Source organism: Chrysochloris asiatica, unplaced genomic scaffold, assembly GCF_000296735.1.
Source record: "Chrysochloris asiatica unplaced genomic scaffold, ChrAsi1.0 scaffold00034, whole genome shotgun sequence".
Lineage (NCBI taxonomy): Eukaryota > Metazoa > Chordata > Mammalia > Afrosoricida > Chrysochloridae > Chrysochloris > Chrysochloris asiatica.
Window position 1 is genome coordinate 17,826,059 of NW_006408552.1, and position 14,039 is coordinate 17,840,097.

The following is a 14,039-nucleotide window of genomic DNA, read 5'->3' on the forward strand; positions in this document are numbered from 1 at the left end:
GGGAGTGTGTGAACCTGTGTCTGACCAGGCATGGCTGGCATTGTCTCCAAAACACAGATGATTGAGGGGTGTTTCCAACTGCTTTCTGATATGCTGGCACCACCAAGCTTGGGGCAGAGTCAGGGGGTATGGAAGAGGCAAAAGACTTACTTCCTTAAAATAACGGAGCCCGTGACAGGCAACTGAGGAGAGTGCTGCCGTTACTGAATGTTTGATCAAAGATTCTATATATGAATCTTGATCAAAAGGGGGAGAAATGTGGAACAGAAATCCAAATTCTCACAGAATCCAGACTTTCTGGAGCACCATGGAGGCTAGATGAACCCCAGAAACTGTTGCCCTGAGATCTTTAAACCTTAAATCAAAACTGTTCCAGAAGTCGTCTTGAAATCATGCGATAGTTTCATGAGTAAAAAATATCTGCCTTGAGCATTGTGTTCTTTTAAAGAATTTAAAGATTCAACAATATGTGACCAAATTGTCAACAGCAACTCAAAAGAAGAGATGAGAAACTTAGGAGGTGCTGAGTTTGTGTTGTAATGGTAAAACCCAAAGCAAACCAAATCGATTGCCATTAAGTCGATTCCTACTCATAGCAACCCTGTAAGACAGCATAGAACCACCCCATAGGGTTTCCAAGGCCATAAATCTTTTTTTCTTTCTTTCTTTTCCTCCCCCTGCTCTCTTAATATAAATCTTTATAGAAGTAGATGGCTTCATCTTTCTCCCAAGAAGTAGCTGGTGGGTTTGAACTGCTGACCTTGAGCTTAACCATTGACCCACTCAGTCTCCTTAGTAATTTTGAAATGATTTGAGAAAGGGTTTTAAGAAAAATGGTAGGACTTGAAAAATGTCACTGATGTCCCCAAATAACTTGTAGAAGAGATTTAAGTGGTGTTGGGGGTGTTGGGTTGCACCGATAGGCCCCAGAAATGTCTGGGTTCCCTTTGAGGAAGAGCCTTCTGACTGAGCAAACAGCTTAAGAGGAAGTAAGGGCTGCCCTGCGCTTCCAGGAAGGGGGTGTGGGAGGGGACTCCCCAGCAAGAAGCCACAGTAGCCCTGCTTCCACCCCTGCCAGCTCTCTGGGGCTTTATTTGAAGAAGAAAAGGCACCAGGGAGTGCTTCTTTAATGCCTAAGAATGGCTTGAATGCTGCCCTATTTGGAGACCTGAGGGGAAGGAGAGGTGGCAGGGGAGGGGCGGTTGAGCGGATCCCCTGGGACTACCCCCTTAGGCTGCAATCAGAAGAGAGAAGGCAGAGTCTTTGTGCCTAGAGCAAGTGAAGACTGGAACCTCCTCACTGCCTCAGGCATCCCCACACTGAGCCTCAGTTTCCCCATCTTCCTGGGCTCCAAATGGATTGAGCCAGGCACCTGCCTTGGTCAGGCCCCTGGAAGTCATGTGCCTTCAAGCAGGAAGGCTCTGGTGGCCCCTGAGGTCAGAATGGCAGTGTGGACCTCTAGGGACTGTGAATCCTAATAGTCCTCAAAGAACCCTAAGGGAAGCAAAGTGTCCACCACCACTGACCTTCATGGCCACTGCCCAGGGAGTGTCCATGGTTGACCATACCCTCCCAAGCAAAACAGTAAGCATCTGGTGACTTAGTGGGTTAAGCTTTGGGCTGCTCACCACAGGTTCAAACCCACCAGAGAAAGATGAGCCTGCTTTCTTCTGCTTAGATTTAGTCTCAGAAAGCCTATACAGGTTTGCTATGAGTCATAATTGACTTGATGGTAGAAGGTTTGGTTTTAATTTTGATCCTAGGAGGCCCTGGGTGATACAAATGGTGAGCAAACTCTCTACTGCTAAAGTGGCAGCTGGAGTCCACCTAGAAGCACCTCAGAAGAAAGGCCGGGTGAGCTACTTTCAAAAAGAAACCCTAGTCATTGAAAACCCTATGGAACATAGTCTACTCAGATGTGCACAGCGGTGCTGTGGGTTGGGAGTGATGCAAAGGCATTGTTTTTCTTCTAATTTTGATCCCAAGTGTGTTTTTTTGACAGAGCTGGCTTGAAAAGATTTTGCTCCATCCTCCCCTGCCCCTTGTCGGGGGGACCCCCCTTCTCCCCACCTAGAGGCCCTCAGACCCAAGGCTCAGGCCCTACCTCCAGTCAAGTCCAGGAGCCTGGAGTTTGCAGCAAAGAACACTTTTATTCAAAGCAAAAGATGTAACCATAGCAACAATTCCCTGAGAACTTTTCCCTTGCAGTTGAGTTCCTAGCTATGTCTTTGTAAAAAGAAGAAAACAAAGTCCTCCCCCCATCAGGCCAGGTGTGCCATGGAGGGAGAGGGGATGGACAGAGACAGTGTGTATATGTGGGGTGGGGTGGGCAGGGACAGGAACATTCCAGATACTGGAACATATAAATACAGAGGCTAAGAAATGGTCAGTTCAGGTTTGAAACGAAGGGCCTGATTCAAACGAAGGGCAGATTTGGCTTCTGCTTTTTCTGATCCACAGAAAAGATAAAATAGCACACACTACCCCCACCCACCCCTGTCCCAAGAGAAAACAAAAACACCCTCTACCTTGTACCCACCCCCTTTTCAAAACACGACACAGTAAAAAAATACTGTCACAATATTTACAGTTACACCCACTGTGGGCGACATTCTCTCTACTTGGGAGAGAAGTTAAACTGCTCCCCCCAGGGCAGGGGGGAGACTAAGGGGAGATCCCCTCCCCAACCAGGCGGCTGCTAGGGGCATCTCAGACCTGGAGCTGGGGAGTGATTACTACACATTCCCAGCTTCCCTGGTCTGAGCAGGGGCCAGGGCCCCAGACCACAGGTACCTCCAGAGGCACCTGTAGGGTAGCCCCTGACCCCACGATGCAGAACAACTGCTTCACAGAGCTGCCTTCTGGCGGGGTTCCTGGAGCTGGCAGATGTGCGACAGGCAGAAGGCAGACATGGGCGCATCCAATGGTTCCTGCCCAGAGCAGACCCGCCCAGCAGGCTGTTCCATGGACGGGCACACAACAACATACACACAGAGAACACAGCCCAAGGAGCCTCGAATGCCGAGGCCAGGGAGGGCATTGAAACAGGGGTCCCCGAGCCCTTTGGATACCAGGGGCGCCCGGGAACAGGGTCTCAGCTATGGCTGCTAGAAGGTGGCAGGGTGGGGGCACCAGGGTGTGTCTGGGTACAGGTGACAGTGGATCGATCGGAACCTATGAAAACAAAGAGGGGCTGGTCTGTGTGGTGTGGGTAGATCCTCACCCACCCTGAGTCGGGCTCCCAGGGGTTGCTCTATAGCGATACCTCAGCATCCTTTCCACCAGCCCGTCCCTCCCTGGGCCTCAGTTTCCATACCTAGATGGGTCTGCATCCACTGAGAAAGCCCCTTTCAAGTGGATGGCATTCCGCTTGTTTTCAAACATGCCGTAGCTCAATGTCACCTGAGGGGAGAGGGGCAGAGAGGACGGGAACCCTGGTCACATCGCTGGCAGGGACTAAGTCTACCAATAACCTGGGTTCTGCTTAAACCTACAGCCCTGCCCTGCCCTTCCTCTGCCCTCCCCTGTCTGAGTCACCATGGGCCACTTCCACCTGCTCAGCTGCACCTGTGAAAAGAGTCCAAAGTGTGGACTGAGACTGGGAGAGAGAATACTCCCAGATGCACGTAGGGCATCCTGCACCTACAAGGTCTGCCATGGCAAAGATGCAGGACAGAAACGGGGCAAGCCAACACAAACGGGTACAGCGGCCAACTCAGTGGCCCTCTCTCACCATCCCTGTCCATCTCATCCTTCTCTCTGAACTGCTCCTTCCTGATCTCCCAGGCCACACCCCTCTGAGTCCTGGCCACCCTGGGGACAGGCTCACCTGCTCATGGAGCTCGGAGGCCGGCACCTGCTGCAGGTTCTCCAGGTGGGAGTGGAAGAGGCCACTTCGGGTGAGGGGCACACCCAGCAAGGCCTCCACGATGTAGCCAATTGTGCAGTCGTCCGGCAGACGGATACGCTCAGCTGTGCTCAGGAAGTGGCCCCCACTGCCAAGGAAGGGGGACAGGTAAGTTGAGGCAAGGCCACTGGCAGGTGACCAAACCGGAAGTTCAAAGTCCTGGAGACTCTGAGAGTTGGGGAACCCTGCCCATGGAGTGTGGGATGTTCTCAACAGGGTAGGGCCGGGGGAGATGCCTTCAAGGGCCTGGAGGGAAGGGGCAGAATGGGTGCACATGTGGTGGGGGAACCCGCTGCAGGGAGAGGAACCAAGCCAGCCTGCTGGAGGATCCTGGGACCCAGGGGCACTCACCTGGCCCACGGGCTCATCTTCAGGGCCAGTCCACGGCTGATGCAGAAACCGGCCCCCCCAGTGGCAAACCAGAAGTGGACGGGACGCTGCGGGGGAGGGAAGGGCAGCACGTGTTGTGAGATGTTGCCACTGTCCCACCCAGCCAGTCCTCCCTCACTGGGGGTCCTGTCAGCACTCCCCCGACTAAGGGCATGTGTACTCACCACCTCGCCCTCGCCCACCCGCTCCGTGGCCTGGATGGGCCGATCCAGGCTGGGCTTGCCCAGGTAGACGTCCTGCGTGTGGGGGTAGCTGGCTAGTAACCGCAGCAGGGCCTGCACGTTCACATAGTTGTCATCATCCACGTGGCAGAACCACCTGTGGGCATGTGTGACAGCGTGTGTCAGTGTGTGAGACTACTGTGTTCGACAGCGCATAAGCATGTGTGAGTATAGGTGCACTGTGAGTGTGTACAAGCATTTGTGCATGTGACAACATGTGTGGAAGTGTGTATAAACATGTAAATGTGAGAGCAAGAGACTATGTGACAGCAAGTGTGTGGGAGGACATGTGTGAGTGTGCCTATATAAGGTGCACAAGCATGTGTGTAAGAGCATTGTGTCTATAAATGTGCCTATGTGTGCATGTGACCATGTGTGACTTGTACGCATGCATGTACGAGGTGTATGCATGTGTGGGTGTACATGAATGTGTTGTGTGGCTGTGTATGCATGTGGGGAGCATTGTGTGAGCATGTGTACACACATGTAATTGCATTTGCATGTTATTTGTTGCTAAGTGCCTTCAAGTCAATTCTGACCCATAGCGACCCTTTATAGAGTTTCCATGGAGCAGCTGGTGAGCTTGAACCACCGATCTTTGCAGTTCAAACAACCTTGCAGTCTGACGCATTAGCCCACAGCGCCACACCAGGACTCCTAGGAGGAGGCTTAAAAAAGTTTGTGGGGAAATTCCATTTTCCACAAACATTTTAGAGCCCCTCATGTGCATGTATATACATGTGTTTGCATGCATATGTGAGTTGTGTATGCATGTGTGCATCTATGTGCATTGTGCTGTGCGTGTGCACACATGTCCACATGTGTGCATGCATGTGCGGGGGGGGGGTCCCCTGGGCCTGGTACTCACTTCCTCCCTGACTCGATGAAGCGGTCATACTCCACGGCCATCTTGCAGGACAGCGCCTGGCGGCTGTGGGCTGAGGAGCAGTTGGTGTTGATCACATTGCCTGTGGACCAGAGGAGGCATGAGTGGATCCAAGGGGAGCTTAGGAGGAGGTGGAGCTGGCAGGGTCACACAGCAGGGCCCCCTCCACAGGACCTCCCGCCCCTGTCCATTCAGGCAGCTTTTTCCCAGCACTTGCCACCTGTTGCTGCCTCAGAGGCTCAAAGGGACCCCGGACTGAAAGGGCTTCATTTGCATGTGAATTGTGGGGGAGTGGTGGGGCGGGGCATTGAGCAAACCCCTTGAGTAAACTGCTCTCCCACCCTGCCAGCCCTGTGACCTGGCAGGCTCGTCCACACTCACCCGTGTGTCTGACCAGCACCTCGTCCTCCCCGTCAGTGAAGATGAACGTCTGGAAAGGGACATGGGGCTTTGGGTGGCAGCCCTGGGCATGGGTGTCCACTCACCCTGGCCTTTCCCTGGCCTGCGTGGAGGTTCATGTCCACTGGTGTCCACTCATCCTCAGCAGGTTGGGGCCTCCCCCGCCTCCTCCAGCCCATCCCAGGCAGCTGCATCCACATGAGCCAGGTGGGGTGCCCCTGCTCACCCCCCAACCAGGTAACACCACGCTCCCTGCTGCCCTGCGCACCTGGTGGAGCACACACCCTGTTGACACAGTGCCCGTCCCGGAGGCTGTGGGAGGGGGCGGGTGGGGGACAGGCAGAGGAGGTCCCGCTTTGGGAAGCCAAGACTCAATCACTCGGGGACAAAGGGCTTTGCTGGGCGGCTGCCAAGCTCGGGGTAGACAAAGGCCTGGGGGGAGGATGAATCACCAGGCATGGGCCAGCTTTGTCCCTCGGCCTTAATACAGCCGAGTTAAGCGGGAGTGGCCGCATTGAGCATTACCATACAGCTGGCCTGGTTAACCGATCCCCAGCACTGCCCTGTCCCCATCGGACGGTGTGGCCAGCCGGCAGTTCCCCTCTCTCAGTGTAAGCGGCCTTTGCTGTTCTTTGGGGATGCCAGTGGTCAGCAGAGTAGGGGGGCCTCTTGTGCCCCCAGCCCACACCCTCCTGTGCAACAAGGAACCCAGCCCTGCCCAAGGCCACATCCGGGCTCCACCTGCACTAGCGCCAGGCCACCTCTGCCAGGATTCCTCCTCGGAAGAAACCCGGCCAGTGGGGCGGGGCCAGGAGCTGCCGGCGCCCGCCTGGACCCGTCAGCACCCGAGCAGGAATGTTCCTCCCCTGCCCAGCCCGCCCAGCGCGTGCCGCCTGGCACACCCTGACGTGGCTGATCGTGGAGGCTGGGTAAGGGGTGTTCTGGGCAAGGATTGCAGCCATATGTAGCCCTCCATGCCCACTGGGCCTCAGTTTCCCCCTGGGCATGGACCCTCACCTTGCAGGTCCTGTTCTGGGCCCATCTGATCCCAGACAAGGGGCACATGACCTGGGGAGTCCGAGGCTGAGGATCCCGGGCCCAGAGCCCAGGGGATGGCAGGCTGGCTCTTTTCCTCTCCACACACGCCTACCCCCACTAGCCCAGCAGACACCCCAAGGCGGCCGCACGCACAGACTCGCCGGCAGACCCCCGCCCGCGCCCCGACATCAACCCAGGAATGCCGTGGGAGGCGCAAGGCCGGCCTGAGCAGACGCACCGCGGGCCGCCGAGGGATGAAAAGGAAAATGCTTTCTTAATGAGATCAAGCCAAGGCCCCGCTCTCCCGCGCTTTGGTTGTGCCCTAAAAACCCAGCCCAAGGCTACAGAGATTAAAGTCACCTTTGTTCCTCACAGGGATCAGGAAGCTGCCAGGAGACAGGCACCCAGGAAGGCGGAGCTGAGGGGTGCAGGGGAGTGGTGCTGGGTCTCCTGTCTCCCTATGATCTAGTGACCAGGAGAGTCTCCCCAGCCGCCCCCAGAACTTCAGTTTTTCCCTCTGTAAAATGGGTGCAGACCCTGAATGCCTACAGCATAGCTCCCTGTTTCCTCTTGGTATCTTCATGGCAGTCCCGTTGCAATCCAAGGAGGGAAACCGAGGCCCAGAGAGATACAGGCGCCAGTCCCAGGCCAGACCAGCACCTTGCCTTTCAGGGACAAAGACCCTTAGCTCCCCCCTCTTTCCTGATGGGCTGGGGGAGGAAGAGTAGGGGGCAGCAGGGTGCAGGCTGGCCATGGCGGGCGGCGGTGGGGGGAGAGTGAGGGGGGACACCCACAGGAAGCGGCATTGTTCCTGGAGTTGCAATTCAAAGAAACACAGGATGCCAAGCTCTCTCTCCCCCCATTGTGGCGGATGAGGTGGCAACAGAGGCGGCTGCAGCCTGGCTGCCCCTGAGAGGGGGTGGGGAGCAACATGTGGGCCAAAGGCCCAGCTCCTTAGGCGGGCCACTGTGGACCCTGGCCAATCCCTTCTTCTCTCTCAGTGCTGGAAGCCCCTTAGACAGTCCCCAGACCCACAATACCCTTTCTGGGCATTTTATACTCTGTCCAGCTCAAATGGTGCCTCCTCCAGGAAGCCCTCCATGGGTTAGATGCCCACCTTTGACTCACACAATCTCTTTGGGTTTCCCCCTACCTCCCCCATCAGACTGGATCTGAGTCACCCTGGGGTTCCTGGAAGAAAAATGCTCTGCTAGTACAGATTCAAGGACCTTCCCCCCACCACCCATACACTATAACACTAGAGGAGTTCTTGTTTGTTGTGTACTGGTGACCTGAGGTTGAGGACAGATTCAGTCTCTCCTGAGTGGGGGGAGCTGGAGAGAAATAAATACTAAGTCCTCAGGGCCCAGATGGGGCCCTACCCCAGACCCTGGGCACCTGTGAACTCAAGGTTTTGCAAGTCCTCTTTGACAACATTCTACTGAACACCTCATTTCAAAGAGAAAGAGACTTGGGGTTAGAGAGGCCCAGAACCCTAAGATCACCCAGCCCAGCTGGGACTGGTACCTAAGACCCCACCACCACATCTTTCTACTTGTTAAAGTCCCCAAAGTCCAAGATGAGAAGATATGGTGACAACGCCTAGGGGACTGAACACCGTCCAAGGTCACTCAGTAGGAAGGCAGAACCCTGGGGGGCCCGGCTCAGAAATGGTGCCCCACACGGGCTGTCAGTCAAGGATGTGGGGGGGCCCTGCAGGCCTCTCATCGCCAGGCAACCTGAGTGGCCAGCACGCCAGCGGCGGTTCCCATGGAGCACGGCGCTGCACACAAGAGGCCGGCTGGAGAAAGGGGCTTTGTTACCTTACCCAAGGGGCCGGCGTGAGAGCAGCCCGGGCGCTGGGAATCCTAACGGCCCAACTGCCAAACAAAACCCGCGCCCACCACCCCCCCCCCTACGCCTGCGGAGCCCCCAGGAAAGGGACGCTGTGTTCCCAGGAGGTTTCTGTGGGGTTCCCAAGCTCCCCACCAACCAGACAGGATCGTGACCCCCAACTCCACACTGCTCCCAGGGGTATCAGGCTGTGGGGGTTCTGAACAGGTAGAAGTCTCCCCAAAGCCCTCCACCTCCTCTAAGCACCCCACACACACACACACACACATTCACCCTAAATGGCCAATGAGCTCACAGGGCCTGTAGGCCCAGGGTGCTACCCACTGCCTCCTTTTCCCAGGGCATATTCTCGACCTGTACCGCCCAGCCCGGCCAACGGCCCGCTGCAGCCTGGAGGCTGGTTTTCAAAGTGGGGCGTGGCCTTGTGATTCATGTGCAAACTTCTGCTCAGTGGGGCATTCCAGGCCTCCTAACTCCTTAAGGGTGGAGAGGGCCTTCCACACACCCTAAATCCCCAGTGCACCCCCTTTTTTTCCGGATCTTTGTGGCATCTCAGAACTCTCACTAGGACTCTCCAGCACTAGGTAAGCTTCATTTATGCCTTGCCCTCCCTCCAGCAAAGACTGGGGGGGGGGGGGTATGTGCCCAAGGTTCCTTGCCCACATCTCACGTCTAACGCATAGCTTGAGTCTGAGAAGACCATAACCCAGAACTCCAAAGGTGCCAACGCTGGGGCCCATGGGGGAATCTATATGGGAGAGGTTTGGGGCCGATGGTGCCCCATTCATGCGCTCCACTGTTAGAGGGTCACTACAAGCACTGAGGAGGGGCGGGCGGGAACTGATGTAGGGGAACCCTCTTCATTCAGGGAGCTAGAGTTTGCGGGGAGGGCATGACCTCACCAGGCCAGATGGAGACATTGTCCCCTCACCCTAGCCCGTGCCTCCCGCCCGTGGCGCTCACCATCTCCTTGTGGCGCGAGATCCACGTCTCAAGCAGGAGATCTAGGCGCGCGCGGTGGAACTTTTTGGTGGTCTTGACCGCGATGAAGACGTCTCGGGGAGCTAGCGACTCCGTTGGGGCCCGCGGGACGGCGTCGGCGGGGCGGGAGGCACCTCCGGGCAACGGGCCCGTGTCTGTGCGCGCGCGCGCCAGTCGGCCGAAATATTCGGACAGGCTGCGCACCTCCCGCGCTGGGGCCGTATCTAGCCCGACCACGGGAGCCGCCCCCCCGGGGCCAGCCAGGCTGCGCAGCGCGCGGCGGCCGCGCTCGGAGGGCGGCGGGGGCGGCGGCGGATCAGCGGTGAGCACCAGCAGACACGCGAGTAGTGCACCCGCCAGCGCCAGCAGCAGGCGACGGCCGCAGCGGTTGAGCATAGTGGGGCTGTGCCCTCGCCTCCTGCGCCCCAATCCGCTGGCCGCGCGCTCCGTCCGGCGCGCCGTCCAGCCGGACTCAGCCGGCGCAGTTCACTCATATATCACCAGGACCCGACCCCGCCCCATACCCGCCCCGTCGCGCGCTCACTGGTCCCCGCGTCGTGGGCGGAGTCCGAGCAGGCCGCCCCCAGGAACACGGCAGCGCCCACGTGGGGCCACGGCGGGGGGCTGGGAAAGGCCTGGCGGTGCCGCGCCCATTCCCTGCGCACGTGCGCCCCGCCTCGCCCGCCGGCCTTGGGGCTACAGCTTGGGCCGGCAACACTGTGCCGGGAGCCCGCAACCGCTGCATCCAGGCGACCGGCACGCGGAGGGTGCGCTTGGGGGCGGTGGCCGAGGTGTGGGGACTGGATCGTGGGGCCAGAAGCCCAGGAGCGGAAGGCCTGGTACCCTCGCTGGTGCAACCCTCGTTGGTGTAATCTCTGGCGGTGCGGCAGGCTTCCAGGGATGGCACGTGTACTGAGCGCGCGGTAACAGGCGGCCGTCGGGATGGCATTTCGCCACCTGAGCCTCACCCAGGTGGGAAAATTGAGGTTCCAGCGGAAATGCACCTGTAGCCACCTCCACCTCGGCCCTGGGCTGATGCCCCAGCCATAACTCCGGGCTGGGGGTAAGCGGGGGATCGTGGGAATCAGTCAAGTGTCCCGTGGTGCAGAGAAACCGCCCCTCCCCGCCGGGAGATAAAAGGCTGCCTTCTGTCCCGTTTGGTCCCTCCTCGATCGGGCCAGATGTGGCCCAGCTGTGCGCCTGCCCCGCCTCCCCGGCACACGGCGGCCCCATCTCTGGGCCCTTCCCACGGGCCTGGCCCGCCCTTCGCACGAGCGGAGGCGGCAGGAATGCGCGCCTACAGATGGGGTGGGGGTAGGAGCGAGGTGCACGGAAGCGGTCCTTACACCTCCTACTCCTCCAACACTCTGGAGGACCGGGGTTCCAACCCCCTTCCTGACACATCCTCTCCTAAGGAGGTGCCCTGACTCCCGTCCCTTCCTAGGGAGACGTCCCTGTGGACCATCAAGCTCACTCTGTCCACGGTATTTGCCAGTCCGCTGTCTTTCTGGTTAGCCATCTGCTTTAATCACAAGTTGAACCAGAGCCAGGCGCATAGTAGGTACCCAGTAGAGATCTATTGATTGAATGGTGTTCCCCAGGTGCATGGATTCTCCAAGTAGTTCTTTGTCTGCCAAGGAGGCTGTGATCCATTTGCTCTTTGTGGCCCTGATGTCCCACCCCTGGCCGCAGCTTCAGGGGTGTTATGGGGTGGGAAAGGGGAGGAGTGAGGGGTTCCCAAGCCTCTTCCTGTCCTCACTCCCACCCCCCCAGGTAACTAGCAGACACCACCTCAACTAGGCATACTGGAGCAGATGGTGCTGGTTGTGCCTAAGTGACAAGTCTCCCATGGCGTCACCTCCTGCCATAAACCCCTCCCCCACAACCAGGCATGGGGCCTCCCAGCAGCTGGAAAGTCCTGGGGGGTGGGCAGGAAAGAGAGAATCTCACGGCTGGGTGGATGGCTTCCAGACGGTCAACGGAGCCTACTCCCAGCCTCAGACCTGAAGTCTCACCAGGTATGAAGTCTGTTGCATAACTGGGCTGCTTCTCCACCTAGCCTCTGTCAGGGACCTGTCTCCCCACATCTCTTCACTGGATTACTTTGGTAGCCCACCCTGGTCTCCCTGTCCCCAAGTTTGTCTGCTCTGTTTCAAAACCCCAGTACCCCAATCCCCTTCACATCACTGCCCATTGCCTTTAGTTCAAGCTCTGGTTTTATGTCTTCTGGACTTACTGACCCCATTTCTTCTGTCCCGTCCCATCCCTCAATGTCCCAAAACAGTCCACATACCTTTGGATAACAGGTTGTGCCCTTAAGTCTCCAAGGGTTGCTGTCAAAAAATTCCATAAACTGAGTGGCCTCTTATGGACAAAAATCTATGTTTTAGCATTGTGGAGGCTGGGAACATGAAATCAGGGTATCAACCTAGTCAATTTCTTCGGAGGGCTCCAAGGGAAATGGTGTTCCATGTATGGCTCTGGTGATGGCTGGTGGTCACTCCAGTGTGTCTTCACATGGCCACCTTCTCTCTGTTTGTCTCCCTGCATCACTTCTCTTTTTTTGAGAGTACCACTCGGTTTGGATTGTTAAGTGCCATCGAGTTGGTTCCAATTCATAGAGACCCTGTACAGGGTTTCTGAGGAGCCGACTGGTGGGTGTGTGGTTCAAAGTTCAGTGCTTGTCCTATAGCACCATACAGGACTCCAGTTGGATTAGATTAGGACTCACCATGCTCTGTCTATTTCTGTAAAGATAGGACAGCCTTGGAAACCCTCTGGGCAGTTCTTCTCGTCCTATAAAGTCACTATGAGTCAGAACCAACTGAACGGCTGTGGTTTAGCTTTTGAGTTACTCCAGTGTGACCTCAAGATAGCTGGTAGCATCCTCAGACACCTTCTGTCCACGCAGGTCTGTGTTTGCAGACGAGAGGTTAAGACTTTATTATATCACATCTTTTGGAGAGACGCAATTTACCCCATGATATCCTGTACCCGTAATTACACTTAGTGGCATCAAGAATTACTTGAGCATTCTTTAGGAGGCTGGAGAAGGAGCAGGGAACACCCACAACACCACCACCCCTGCCCCCAGAATGTTCCTGCCCCCCAACTCAGCCTTTTGCATCAGAATGCACACTTTCACTGATTGCTGTCCTGGGCAGCTGCAGTGCAAACCCATTGCATTGAAAACACATTGAGGGCTGCTGGTGAGGGGGACTGGAGCTGGGCAGAAGCTCCAAGAGCCTCTCTGCTCTGGTGGGAACACAGGAAAGAGACCTGGCAATGATCTTGTTGGAGCCACAGGCTTTGGTAGGCACAAGTCCAGTTCTTCGCTGTCAGCAGAATGGAATTTCATGGTGACTTCTTGTGGTCTACACATTGGAGCTGGTGGCCCACTCACCACTTCTACCCTCTTCCCCTCTCCACACTCAGCTTCAGCCTAACACAACCCCCTCCCATAAGCTCCAAAGTTCCCTCCAGGGGCCCACTGGACCAAACAGCCTGGGGGCATAGAGGAGGGTCCTCAGTCCTAGCCCTAGGAAAATGGAGAAGCAGGAGAGGGGGAGCAGGGGCTGGCCTGGGTTGCCCTAGAGTGCTTGGGCAGGGGGCTGGGATGGCAGCGTTCCAGCTGGAGCACATTCGGGATCCTTGAAGCCAGTCTGCTTGTCCTTAAACATCAGAGGGGCCCTTCTCAAGCTTTTGGACTTTGGCTGCAATTACACTGCTTGGTTTTCTCACGAAGGGCCTGGGCATAGATGGCATCCCTATCAATGCTAAAGGCACAACTTGGCTTGGGGTGAGGGCAGGCTCAGCATGGCGCCTTCGCAAGACTCTTGGGAGACCTGTCCATGGACGGTGCATGGAGAGCTGTCCCAGGGCAGGGAACTAGAATGCCCCAAGAGATCACACTGGGTCCTATGATGGCCCCAGATGCTCAGTTCCCTTCCCCTGTAGGGGCTCAGCCGGAGGCCTTTGCTGGTGGAGTCCTGGGGGCATTGCAGCTGAGACTTCCAGGAGGCCCCTGCATGTCCTCCACGGTCTGCTTCTTGGGGCGGGGGCCTGCCTGGCCTCCTTCAAGGTCCTGGGAAGATCCATGTAGACATAATGGGTGACGCATTAACTCTGCACAAACTCATCTGAGGCGGCTGTCCTTGTGGCCTCGGCAGCAGGGGGCTGACCTGGGGGCCTGGATGGGGTGCTTAGAGAAAGCCCAGTCTGGGGACTTTGGGGTATCATTATAGGCAGGGGGAGGTGATACAGGGGGTCGACTTGTATTCACCACAAAGCTAGACTCTCAACAGGAAGGAGGGGCCTTGGCAACAGCTGATTGCAGTAATTTCACTGCCCTCATAAGAGAACA

The 14,039-nt window shown here is 56.9% G+C and overlaps 1 protein-coding gene across 1 annotated transcript; it reads right to left on the minus strand.

Annotated features, from left to right (window-relative positions):
• Positions 1-3,303: 3,303 nt before the first annotated feature.
• Positions 3,304-10,072, minus strand: LFNG (LFNG O-fucosylpeptide 3-beta-N-acetylglucosaminyltransferase). Its single transcript, XM_006859786.1, has 7 exons — positions 9,659-10,072; positions 5,786-5,834; positions 5,387-5,486; positions 4,462-4,615; positions 4,259-4,344; positions 3,830-3,995; positions 3,304-3,402 (listed from the first exon to the last, which is right to left on the minus strand). The coding sequence occupies exons 1-7, from the start codon at positions 10,070-10,072 to the stop codon at positions 3,304-3,306; spliced, it is 1,068 nt and encodes a 355-aa protein (XP_006859848.1).
• Between the last annotated feature and the right edge of the window lie 3,967 nt (positions 10,073-14,039).

Coding starts and splice junctions, on each gene's coding strand:
- LFNG (XM_006859786.1), bottom strand. CDS start 10,072: ATGCTCAACCGCTGCGGCCGTCGCCTGCTGCTGGCGCTGGCGGGTGCA. Junction 3,996..4,258: donor AAGATGAGCCCGTGGGCCAG/GTGAGTGCCCCT, acceptor CTTCCTTGGCAG/TGGGGGCCACTTCCTGAGCA. Junction 3,403..3,829: donor CCTCCGAGCTCCATGAGCAG/GTGAGCCTGTCC, acceptor CTCTCCCCTCAG/GTGACATTGAGCTACGGCAT.